Below are 12,807 nucleotides of genomic sequence, written 5' to 3' on the forward strand. Positions count from 1 at the left end.
CCTGGAAGAGCAGCAAATGCTCTTGACCACTGAGCCATCTTCCAGCCCCTTTCTCATGTTTTTGATAGCTGTATAATATTCTGTTTTGCACATGCACTATAAGATACTGAACCCTCATCCTTTCTCACTGGACTTTTAGGTCAAATCTCTTCTCTACAATTTAAATCAATACTAAATAAATATCATTCTGCAAGTACTTGTTCAAATTAAAGTTATAATAATAGATGTTTTACCATTGCTTGCCAAATATTTATATTTATTTTAATACTTTCCAGTATTACAGGACAATGAAGCTAACATTTTTGAAGGTTTTAAATTTTTAAAAAATACATTTATTCACTTATTTATTTGCTCATTTTCTATCACCCCCCCCCCCCCGTGTGTGAGTGTGTTTGTGTGTGCTGGTGTGTATGTGACCAGGGAACAGCTTGGAGTCAGTTCTCTTCTTTCACCATGTGGTCATTAGGCTCAGCAGTAAATGCCTTCACCAACAGAGCCATCTCAAAAACCCGGACAGTTTTATTTCTGAACATCTGTGACCATGTGGTATTTTCTCCAGTTCCAGGAGATCCAGTGCTCCTTTCTGGCCTAGAGTACCAGGCACAATGTGATACACATATACACTCACAGACAAAACATTCATACACATAAAATTTAAATAAATCCTTAAGAAAAAAAGCATGAGAAAAAAACTACATATACCCTTTGGAATTCACAAGTTTCCCATGCTTTCTATGCACAGCTGTGTTTATTTGAGCAACTCATTATGCAGCCCAGGTTCATTGTTCTCCTGCCTCAGCCTCTTCCTGATTACAGGCATGATGGATACCCCATTAGTGGGTAACTATTAGATAATGTAATAAGGTGTATTTTCTTACTCTCTCTTTCTTTTCTTTTTGTTTTTGCTTTGTTTTGTTATACTTTTTGACAGGTTCTTGTGTAGCTCAAGTTGATCTTGAACTGATTATCCCGCCTCAGCTCCCCGAGGTCTGCGATAGCAGGCCTGCACCACCACACCTGGCTTGGTAATGCGTTCATGATAGTCATCCTCCGTGCATGCTGTCGGTGTAAAACACTGAACTGGCCAGCCAGTAGTCTGCATTCAGTCTGTGAACAGGGGTTACCTCCCAGTTATGAGTACCCTGAATGTGTGTCTGCCCCTGAGGACTAAGTCTGGGTAGTTAGTAAAAAAGCCCTAGTAAGCTTAAAGTTGAAACCTTTGTTACTTTTGCAGAATGAAACTCTTGCTACTTAAAATAAGATTAAAAACTGCCTTACTTTTTGTGTCTTGCAGTGTTTTGGCATGCATCAGCCCAGAAGCGGTGATCTCTGGATTAAACTACATGTCATTTGCTAATGTTGGCATGAGCGGCTTAAGCCCCACTGGTGTGGATTTGAGCATGGAGGCAAATGCTATAGCTCTGAAATACTTGAATGAAAATCAGCTGTCACAACTGTCTCTCGCGCGATCAAACCAAAATAACTGTGACCCATCTTTTGGCCTTCTACATTTTAATTCAGACAAAAGCAAGGTCGGCCTTAGCTTAGTTTCACCAAGCAACATGTCATTTGCAACCAAAAAATACATGAAGAGATATGGGCTCTTAGAAAGCAATGACAATAGTGAGGATGAAGAGTCTTCCGGCCACACAGATAGTGAGATGGACCATGCGTTGGATGGAAACCCTGCATACAGACCTGCACAATTTGGTCATCAGAAAGCACTTGCTCAGAATGCCTGTGGAATAGCTCAGTGTTCTGACTGTGGCTCTGAGGACACGCACCCAGATACACCAGTGTTGAGAAATATCACAAATGAGGCTGTGCAGCCAAGAGCAACAGAGCAGCTGAGTGAAGACCCTGCTTTCTCACTAAGGCATCTTAAACCGGATCCTGCAGTGAGCCTCCGAACCGGAAAAGCAGAGTTTACTCGACATCCAGAGAAGGAAAATGAAAGTGACGTTGTAGTGTTTCCTGGAAACTTGCAGCCTCCTGAGACTTTAAAGCATCTGAATAGCATGAATTCAGTGGGTACCTTCTTAGATGTGAAACGTCTCCGACAGTTACCGAAGTTATTTTAGCTCTGCCCCTCCTTTGTGATGTGAGGACTACGTGTGTATTGACGGCACTTAAGAAAGCCAGACCTTTGGGATCTCTTTTGCTTGTTTGTTTGTTTGTCTTTCAAGACAGGGCTTCTCTGTGTAGCCCAGGCTGCCCTCAAACTTAGAGATCCACCTGCCTCTGCCTCCCAAGTGCTAGGTAGGATTGGAGGCATGCACCACTGGCCATGACCTGTGGGGCTTCTAATAACTGTGAGAGTCTGTTTCCTGTTAGCTGCTAATTATAGTAGCATTTAGAGGACCCAGTTATGAAATGGCTGCTTAGTGGGAAGGCTGGGCTCCTGTGTCACTGAGCCTAAAACAGAAGTATAATAACCCTAAGATCAGGTATTACAGCAAATCAAGTTCAAATGTACCCCCTGTACCCCAGGCCCTCCCGTGTACTAATGGGCTCTGTACTGAGCCCCACCTCCGAGCTACATCCTCAACTGTAGAGTTTTTTGAGACAGGGTCTCAGTATGTAGCCTAGGCTGGCTTCAGATTTCTCCTGCCTTCCGCATCTGGCTCGGGTATGCATTGTACCCAGTGTCTCCCAAAGAAGATTTCTTACATGCTCATAGTAAGTTTCAAAACTGAGAAATGACATTAGGCTCGATACTGAGAGAACCACAGAACTTTTCATTGCCTTTGGTTGTTATTTGGTGGGAAGAGGCAGGCTGGGGGTGGAGCCCAGGACCTCACACCAAGTCTCTTGCACTGAATTTTATACTTGAGTCCATGAGGTGTACCATTGATTTGCATTTTTTGTGTATACACATGAAATTATATCCCGTGGTTTCCAGTAACCCAAAACCCTTCAATCCCTACCCTTGATGGTCCCATCATCAGAATGTTTTTATCATTTAAAAAATGTTACAGAAGGGCTGGAGAAATGGCTCAGAGGTTGGGATCATTGCCTGCTCTTCCAAAGGTCCTGCGTTCAGTTCCCAGCAATCACATGGTGGCTCACAACCATCTGTAATGAGGTCTGGTGCCCTCTTCTGGCCTGCAGGCATACAGACAGAACATTGTATACATAATAAATAAATAAATATATAAAAAAAAGAAAAAAATGTTACAGAAAACTGTACTTTTAAAATATCTTTTTATAAAACATTTTACCTTTTGAAATTTACTGCCTTTCTCTGAATAATGTCCTGAGAGCTGTCCATGTGTTGAGTGTGTCGGTAATTCTTTACTTCTGCTTCCCCCAAGTTGTTTTAAATTGGTATTTCTAAATATAAAGAAAAATATCCTCATTCACTTAAAAGATGAATGTTTCTGCCGAGGTTATGATGAGGTAGCCTTGTATTAAAGTTTGGCTCTTAAAGGTAGACTTTTGTTCTCTGAATGTCTTTCTAACCCAGCTGTGGCTTGCTGAGACAATACTAATAGAGAACTATTGCTAGTTAGTGGAGCCAGGGAGCAGTTAGCGCCCCCTTCCCGCCCTTCATTGCTGCAGTTTCAAGTCACAATTAAGACAGAAGTGACATCGGGTTTCCCTCTATGTTCTACTTGCAATTTCCAGTAAGTAGCAGAATTGTCAATGTTCTTTTTAAATTGAGCCTTCAAGCTCCACCCAAAAAGGGAATGCAGGTGCCATTTGTATTGCACTTTGAAAAAACAATATTAAGCCAGGTATGGTGGCCCATGCCTTTAATTTCAGGGAGGCAAAGGCAGGTGTTTCCCCAGGTATTTCACTAAAACCTGTACAGCAGGCATGTTTAAGGCTTCTTTATAGAAGATAAAACGTACCAACTAAAACTGAGCCAAAGTCAGCTGCCTCATGTCCGTCCACAGCCTCCAGCAACTGCCCCCTCTACCCTTCTTCTACACCAGCACTCTTTCCCCCTCAGAACTCAACAGGTGTGTGGATCCTGCTAGGTACTGACCCAAGATGTTGGACTTAATGACCAACAAGGCAACTATGCCTTGTCAGAGCTCAGTGATGAGGGGCTGATGCAGTCAGGTAGAAGCTAGAAAAATGTCAGCGTGGTAGGGAACAGAGGGAGGCTGTTTTCAGAGTATTCTGGGAAAGTGGCATTTTCCCAGACTTTTGGTATTGATAAGAAAGAGAATGGAAAACATTCTCCATGACAAAGTATTGGAGAGGTGAACAGACCGCTTTGGAGGAGGGGACTTAGGGCGGGGAGCCAACAGTAGGAATGGCTGCACTGGGAGTCAGCAACCACTGGGTTCTTGTTCCTGTGCCCCAAACTCAAAACTAGGTAGGAAACTTAGAGGTTTTAGTTCCCTGATTTTGTAGGCGACAGGGTAGCCCTAAGTGACATACTGTGCATGAAATGTTGGTACAAAAAAAAAGACACGAGCCAGATATGGTAGTGCACACCTTGAATCCCAGCACCTGGCAGGCAGAGGCAGGTAGATCTCTGGGCTTCAGACCAGCAGGTCTACATAGCAAATTCTGGGACAACCAGGGCTACTTTTTAGACCCTGTCTCAAAGAAAACAAAAAAAAAAATCCATGAGCAGAGCCAAGAAGGTCCAGAGGGAGGAAGGGCTTTCTCTATGAGAGCAAGTGGTGTCAAGTCTCACCCTGAAAGATCCTAGAGGGTTTCCCCAGGTGTAGATAAGGAAAGATTTCCCTCATTTTTAAAATAATGTTTAATATACGTCACACACACACACACACACAGTGTTACTTTTCCCAACAAAGAAGTTGTGGAGGCATGCTGACTGAAAGAAGGCCACCATGTTGGCTCCACATCTCACACATTTCCAAGTAAAAGAAAGCCCCACTAAAAGGTGCCTGGGTGATGCCCCTACACCCCCATCTCCCGTAACCGGAGCCGTCTGGGTCAGAGGAGAGCATCCTCAGAGGAAATCCTGCTTTTCCATTTCCTGGCCAGAGGCTGAACTCCAGGAAAAGGATGGATTTGGGGAGAGCTGTGTCCTGCCTCTTCATGGGAGGTCTGGGGCCAGGACAAGGTATTTATCAAAAACAACGGGAAGGATGACATCAGGCATTCGTGGGAGTCATGGTTGTGGGGTCCTAAAAAGTCACTTGCTCTCCATTGTGTACACCTGAGGACACAGCCAGAGGACAGCAGGGACTTGGTCTGGATCACAGTGCAGGGTGCACCAACTGAGATGAACTCAGAGCCGCAGCCTCCACAGCATGTCTTCATCTGTCTCAGGGTCTGAGCAAGTTAGCAATCAAGCAGTCCAACCCATGCCCTCAACTGAAGCCCGACATTCCGGAAAAGGAATAAAGGCAGTACACACAGTTCCAGATTTCTATCTCTGCCGTCGCTTCCAAATCACTTTTGGAGAACACTTCAAAACCCAGCTTATGTACTCCCCTTGCATCCTCTCCATCCTACAGGAAAGCTGGAGGCCTCACGCGGGAGTACTGTCTTTCCCTCCTTTGTTGAAACTCCATCGCTCTTTCTCTGATCCTCTTGTCCTCTGACGCCATCTTGCATGTGTGTACTCATGGCTATGAGTACTCTGGTGTATAACCCCCTTGTCCAGTGAAGAACCACAGGTAGGGTAGAGGGATGAGGCAGGCATTAACTTAGGTTCCCTAAAGCTCATGCCCTACCTTGATAAAGTGGCATCAGGACTTAGCTGAGGTTGGGAGTAGGCCACAGATGAGTCACTGCTGATGAGTGACTTCAGATTTCCCACCCGGACCTCCATCAGCACAAGACTGACTTGTGGAGTAAGCGTCTATGCCACTCCACGGAAACGTGCATTTCCCGGCTGCAACAGGTGGGGGCACCATTCAAGGCTAGTGTGACCACAATCTGAGGTCCGTTTCTCTGTCTTTCCAGGCCAAACAGCGTGCCCTTTTAGACAGCTCTGTGGCTGGTTTTAGAGCCAAGAAAGCTAGACAGTTCTACTTCCTCCAAGTGAAGCCCAGGTTCCTGCTGGGTGTTTACCTTCTTTATTTCTTCTCTCTCTGGCTCCATCCTTCATTGATTTCTTCAATGAAGTCTGTGATATGCTATATAAAGACAAGCCATGGGCACAATCTTATCTTTGGAGGGTCTTTGTGCCTAGCACCATGCTGGGAATAATCAAGGGACCTAGGGATTTCTGCTCTGCAGGGAGTTCAGGCCAACCTTGCTGCTGCTGCTGCTGCTGCTGCTGCTTCTGCTTCTCCTCTGTCCTAGAAAATTTGCTTGGTGCTTACCATCCTCTTCCTGCCCCATCCCATATTTGGTAAGGCTGATTTCCTCAAGGCCTGGGGAAACAAGATAATGATGGGTAGTCTAGGAGAAGCAAAATGCCCACTTATACATCACAAATTCCCTTAAGCCTGTAGTAGGCAGAAACCATAATGGGTCCCTGAGAACAGCCCAGATGGACTCAGTCCTCTCATGCCCCTGGTGGTCAGCACAGAGCCCACACTACTGCTCAAAATGAACCAACAGACAGAAGAGAACGAGTGAGAATAAGGAGACCATTCCAAGGCAGGAGCAGAGGTTGTCCTCTGCCACCACTGATGTCAAGATTGGAAGGAAGCTGGAATTTCTTTTTTCATTTAGACTCGGTCTAAAGCAAAGGCTGACCTGAAACTCACTCAGCTAAGGGTGAGCTTGAGCTGCTGAACTTCTTACCTTCACCTCCCTGGTCTTTAGCATCAGAGGGTGTTCTATCATTCTTAGTTTATGGGTTGCTGGGGATCAAACCCAGGGATTCAGCATGCCAAGCACTCCACCAACTAAGTTATTTCCCAGCCCCAACCAAGGACTTACTTTCCTACATAGCCTGTTACCCAAGAAAGGGGAGCTTTCATCCTTGATATGCAGGCACCAGGACATTGTCTGGCAAAAACTAGGCTTGTAGTAAATGGAACACAAGAATGATCAAAGCTGGCTTTGTCTGCTTCATCCAGGCCCACCATCCTCACAAATCCACTTCATACAACTTGAGCCACAGCCTCACCAAGATTCTTCCATCCTCCAATGTGCCTTCCAATTCCTAGGCTGTGTTTTTCCACTTGCTCCTCATCTTTCCTACTCTGGCCCCATTACAGTCCAAAGCTAAGGACCCCAGGGTAAAAGCCTGTCTGGTACGCAGCCTCTCCTGGATTCTCAGTGCTTTTTAACGCCCCTCTCTAGCAGGACACATATCAGGTTGCATGGTGATGCTTTGCCTCTGCTTCTGTTTCCTCCATCAAAGTGTCTCTACACCCAAATACAGGGTCTGGATAGAGTCAGGCTCATTAAAAACAGCAGCAACAACACCTATCTGTTCCTTAAATGCCTAGACATGGTGCTTTTTACACAGCTATATCAATCAGTCTTTTCAACAACCCTGTGAACAGTGATGTTTTTAGAGATGAAGAAACTGAGGCACAGAGTGTTTGAGGAGAGTCTCTAGTTCAGGGTGCCCTGATGATCAGTTATTCACCCTTACCTATGCTAGAAGGTCATGTCATGGGGTCTGGGTTCAGAGCCAGGTACCCGGGACTATGTAGAGGAGATAGATGTCTTCTGCCATGGCTTCTGGTGATCCGAAGTTGCCTGGCAGAGTCCAGTCTGCCTGACGCCTATGGGTCTCCTTAACAACGCTTTAAAAAACCCTACCTTTCCTCCTACACACCTTTTTCATTTCCTCTCCTTCCCCACCCCATCCAGCGGATGACTGTCTCAGTCAGTGAGGAGTGTGAAGAGATTTGGAAGCTTGCTTTCACAGGTGCCTCTGCGGAAACGGGAGCTCTCACTGAGAACCCAAGCAGAGGCTACAGAGGAAGGAAGCAGACATGACAGATTAAAGACAGACGCAGAGACAAGGGCTTTATACAGGAAAGAGGAGCAGATTCAGGGTTTGTCCGAGCCTAAGATAGAGCCTGGAGAAATGAAAAGCAGAGTGAACAAGATAACAGATGAAAGGAATGGACCCTGGGGTCCCCACTGCATCCTTGCTGCAATGGAAGACTGGAGGTCAGAGGAAGCAGTGCGCTGCTTCCTACAGATGTGCACATCACTCTTCCAAACACCATCGCTTTGGGTTCTCTCTTATCTCCAGAGCTTTCCTCTTGTCCTTGGGCCCTAGGGCTGAGCAACACAAGTAACGCTGGATGGAAGGCTCCTTGACAAGTTCACCAGGGAGAGGGAGAGGAGGAGACAATACAGACAAGACAGGTTGACAGGGAAGTTTTTCTAGACTAGGTAAACTTGAAGAAGGGCACAAAGAATGTTTGTAAACAGCTGTGTTAAGACATGCTTTAAGTGCAATAAGATGTACCATTTCAGTATTCAATTGATCGAGAATTGATTGACAAACACATACACTTCTATAGTCATCATAGACTATAATCAACATGTAGAATATGTCTGTTACAGAATGTTCCTTTGTGTCTCTGGAGCTGTACCCCCTCCACTATTGCTCCTTACCCTTCTGAACTTTGCCACTGTGGATTCATTTTGCTTTTTCTAGAGTTTTATGTACATGTAGCCAGATACTATAGACACTGTCTGACCTCTTTCACTGAGCATGCATGGGGAGGGGGGTTTCTATGTTTTTACATATATCTGAAGTTATTTTATTGCTCAGCAGTATTTAGTTTCATGCCTATGCCAATTTATGTACCCCCCTGTTGATACACTTTTGAATTATTTCTACTTTTTTTTTTTTGAGACAGAGTCTCACTATGTAGCTCTGACTGTCCTGAAACTCACAGTATAGGCCAGGCTAGCCTTGAACTCACAGAGATCCACCTGCTTCTACCTCCCAAGCACTGGAATTAAACTGTATGCCATTACTCCCAGCTTATTTATTTATTTATTTTTATTGCTACTGTGAATAAGGCTTCGTGTGCACATGTTCATGGGGATATGGTTTTACTTCTCTCCGTAAGTATGTATGTAGTAAGCAGACATCTATAGGGAGCTACCAAAGTCTTCTCCAAGATGGCTGAGTAAGTCTTCCACTCCCTCAGTGTACAAGAATCCCAGTTGAGGGACTGAAGAGATGGCTCAGCAGTTAAGAGCACTGGCTGCTCTTCCAGAGGACCCAGGTTCAATTCCCAGCACCCACATGGCAGCTCACAGCTGTAACTCCATTTCAGGGTTTCTGACATACATAAAGGTGAGATACTAATGCACATAAAAAAAATCTCAAAAAAAGAGTACAGAATTAAAAAAAAAACCAGTTGGCCTCCATCCCTGTCAACATTTGGCGTTTTCAGACTTTCATCCTTTAGCCGTTTTAATGGTTGTGTCATGGTAGCTCCTTGTTGCTTTCTTTTCCTCTTGTGTAATTTTGTTTTTTTTATGAAAATTATGGCTTCTAAATTCACAAAGAATTTAAATTCAGACATATTACAGTCATACAGAGTGCTCAGCTGAGGATTTTAAAGTAGTTCTCACACCGGATGAAATGTCAGATAGCCAGCAAGAGTGGAGGGGACAACAGACCATGCTGTCCTAGGAACAAACCAGCTAAGTGACCAAGGGTGAGCCTCTTTTCTCACCTCCAAAGCGGCATCACCCCAGCAGCAGGGCAGGGCCATTGTGCACAGTCAGATGACAGGTGGAGCCGTGTAGAATAGGTACATCTACTGTCTTGATGTGTCACTAGCCTGGGCGCTGTCTTGGTGACCATCAGCAACTGCTACAGAGAGTTGGTGGTTGTGCATACATTCTCGCTATAATGGCTGGAAACCACTGCTAACCCTGCGTTCTGGAGTGCAGACAACCTAGGACCTAGAAGTGCAGAGTTCTGTCCCTACGTTCTTTCCTACCCAGACCAGACTCCAGTCTCACTCACTCCCTGGGTCCTCACCTCCCCACACCCGCGCCACCCCCACTGAGGCGCTCAGAAGTTTCCTGTCCGACCGAGGCCGGGCTCGGGGTGGGTGGAGGAGGGCTGGCATTTCCTGGCCGCCGCGTCACTGGCTCAGGAGCGCTCGGACAAAGCGCTGACCGACAGGCACCAGATGCTATTTCGGGCGGCGCCCAGCTTAGCTCACAGTTTCCGTTTTTTCCACCGTCGGAAACAAGGAACGCAGAGCCTGTACACGTCACGAGCCCCCAGCCTCAGGCGGGGGTCCTGGGCCCAGGAAGGGCAAGGCTGCTGAGCTCTACGCAAGAGGCCTGTATAGAAGTGGGGAAGGGCAGACCGGCACCTTCCATCCAACCATACTCCTTAACCGACCTTGGAAGCACTGGAGAAGGCCATTTCACACCCTGGAAAAGGATCCGGTGGTCATCGGTCATCGAGTTCAAGATAAAATACATAACCTTTCCAAGTCCCTAGGCCTTACCCCCCCCCCCATACACACACTTTAAGTAACTGCCCCAGACATCCAGAAACTCAAGGTTGCCTGGATTCTTCGACCTTACTCTCCACCCCAGTTCTTCCAAACTCTGTCTTAAATATTTCGCACAAAACTCACACGCTCTCTTCCACCTCCTTCCTCTAAGAAAGATTAAAACAAACTCTAATCCCCTTCCATTGTCTCTGTACTGGTCCCAGCCTTCATTCCCCCACTCCCACCCGCCAGCCCCTGCCGCCATTTCAACCTAAAGGTTTCCTAAAAAAGCAAATCCTATCTTACATAGGACTCCAAGCCCTTATGTAAATAAACTAAACGGTAAAAACAAAACCTTCGGTTCCTCCACCCATACTACCAGTTTTCCATCTCTTACGTGAATTCTCCCGCTTCAGTGCTGGTCCAGACTGGCTTTCTCTGGAAGCATGCCCATCTAAGCTCACAGGCAGTACAGGAATAGATGTCCTCTTTGTACAGGAGTTAGGACAGTGGTTCTCAGCCTTCCTAATGCTGCTGCTACCTTTAATACAGTTAGTGTTGAAGTGACTCCAACCACAAAATCATTTTCGTTGTTACTTCATAACTGTAATTTTGCAACTTTATGAATTATAATGTAAATATCTGTGTTCCCCTATGGTCTTAGATGACCCGATGTGAAAAGATCCTTGATGCACAGGTTGAGAACCATTGGGTTAGGAGATGTTAAGTGACTCCTCCTACAGCCCAGGCAGAATGGGTTCAATCTCATAGTCGTACCTGTTCACTTTCTAAACCCAGCAGTCAAGCACAGGCAAGGGCTTTGTGGGGAGGGGTGGGGAAGGAACCGATATTTTTCTCAGGACAGGAGAGATTTCTAGGGGACTCCATGGAAGTTGCCTGTACACACACAGCAGACGAACTCTCATCAGAAGACATAGGGACAGAAAGCACGGACAGGTGTACTGAGCTACACTCCATTTCATGTATGGGTCCTGAAATCTGGGAGGGACAGAACTCAGATGGGGTGGGGGTGGGGAGCAGCCCTTGACTGAATCTCAGTCTGTGGCCAGACTAGGGGCTTTTACATTGAAAGCTACTGGAAGGTCAATGCAGTCTGCAGTCTGCTGTGCTGAGTCAGGCTATGGATTGGGAATTGGCCAACAGAGTTTAGATGTTGGCTTTTCACTAGCTATAAGTTTGGCCAAGTCACATGTCTCTGCCCTTTAATTTCCTTTAATGCCCTTAATTTCTGTATGACAACCAGACAAGTGAAAATGATGTTACATTAGCTCCCAGCCACCCGCTTTTGAAATTATTTTATCATGATATATGTATATGGCTTTGTAATTTAAAAATGTATTTTTATTATTTATTTAGTTAAACTTCCCCCTCCCCACAGATAGGATTTCTCTGTGTAATTTGGATCCTGGAACTCTCTGTGTAGACTAAACTGGTCTACAGAGACCTGACTGCCTCTGCCTTCCGAGTGCTGGGATTAAAGTCCTGTACCATCACTGCCTGGCTTTATTTAGGTCTGTTTGAGATAGGGTCCATCTATGTAATTTTGGCTGCCTTGAAATGCCATATGTAGACTAGGTTGGCCTGGAACTCAGAGATTCGCCTGCCTCTGTGAGTGCTGGGATTAAAGGTGTGCGTCTTTTATTCTTTGAGAATTTCATAAAATATATGTTGGGCATATTCGCCCCCCACTACTTCCCTATCTCCTCACATCCCAGTGCTCTTTTTTCACTGGCTGCTCTTCTAGAGACTTGGATTTGATTCCCAGTGTCTACAGGTTGACTTACAAATACTTTTAACTTCTATTCCAGGGAAGCCTCTTCCAGTCTCTGGACACAGTACAGAGAGACATTCATACAGGCAAAATACTCATACACGTATTTTTTTTAAAAAAATTCAGAGACCAACTTATGACGGTCATTAACTCATGCATGTGGGGCCATCCACTAGAGGATAGTCTATGTACAGGGGTCAAACCCTTAAAAAATGAGTTCTCCAGAAGTCATCAATTGTCAATAGCTCTTCAGTTAGGGGTGGGACTTCCTGAGCCCCTCCCCTCTCCGTACTAGAATCTGACTTGATCTTGTACAGGCAGCCACAGCTGTGAGTTCATCAGTGCAGTGGTCCTTTTACCATCAGAAGATACTGTTCACTTTGCTCCTGCCTAAGTGGCTCTTACAACTTGTTTTCCTTTGTTTCGCCTCCTCAAGGCAGGGTCTTCCTATAAATGTGGCTGATCTGGAGCTCTATATGTAAACCAGTCAGTCCTCCAACTCATAGACACCCACCTGCCTCTGCCGCCCAATTGCTGGGGTTAAAGGTGTGCACCTCCACAACCAACATTAGTCTCTGCTTGCTTGCTTGCTTGCTTTATTTATTTATCTATCTATCTATCTATCTATCTATCTATCTATCTATCTATCTATCTATCTATTTATTTATTTATTTTTGAGATAGGATCTCA

General features: G+C 45.5%; 1 protein-coding gene across 1 annotated transcript in view; it reads left to right on the forward strand.

Moving 5' to 3' along the window:
- Positions 1 to 2,650, forward strand: part of Stil (STIL centriolar assembly protein) — a 50,745-nt gene extending 48,095 nt beyond the window's left edge. The window contains exon 17 of the mRNA XM_075946043.1: positions 1,295 to 2,650. Coding sequence (XP_075802158.1) covers positions 1,295 to 2,081 — 787 coding nt within the window. The 3' untranslated portion in view covers positions 2,082 to 2,650. The remainder of the gene's footprint in view (positions 1 to 1,294) is intronic.
- The last annotated feature ends 10,157 nt before the right edge of the window (positions 2,651 to 12,807 follow it).

This window comes from Microtus pennsylvanicus, chromosome 13, assembly GCF_037038515.1.
Source record: "Microtus pennsylvanicus isolate mMicPen1 chromosome 13, mMicPen1.hap1, whole genome shotgun sequence".
In the NCBI taxonomy this organism is placed as follows: Eukaryota; Metazoa; Chordata; class Mammalia; order Rodentia; family Cricetidae; genus Microtus; species Microtus pennsylvanicus.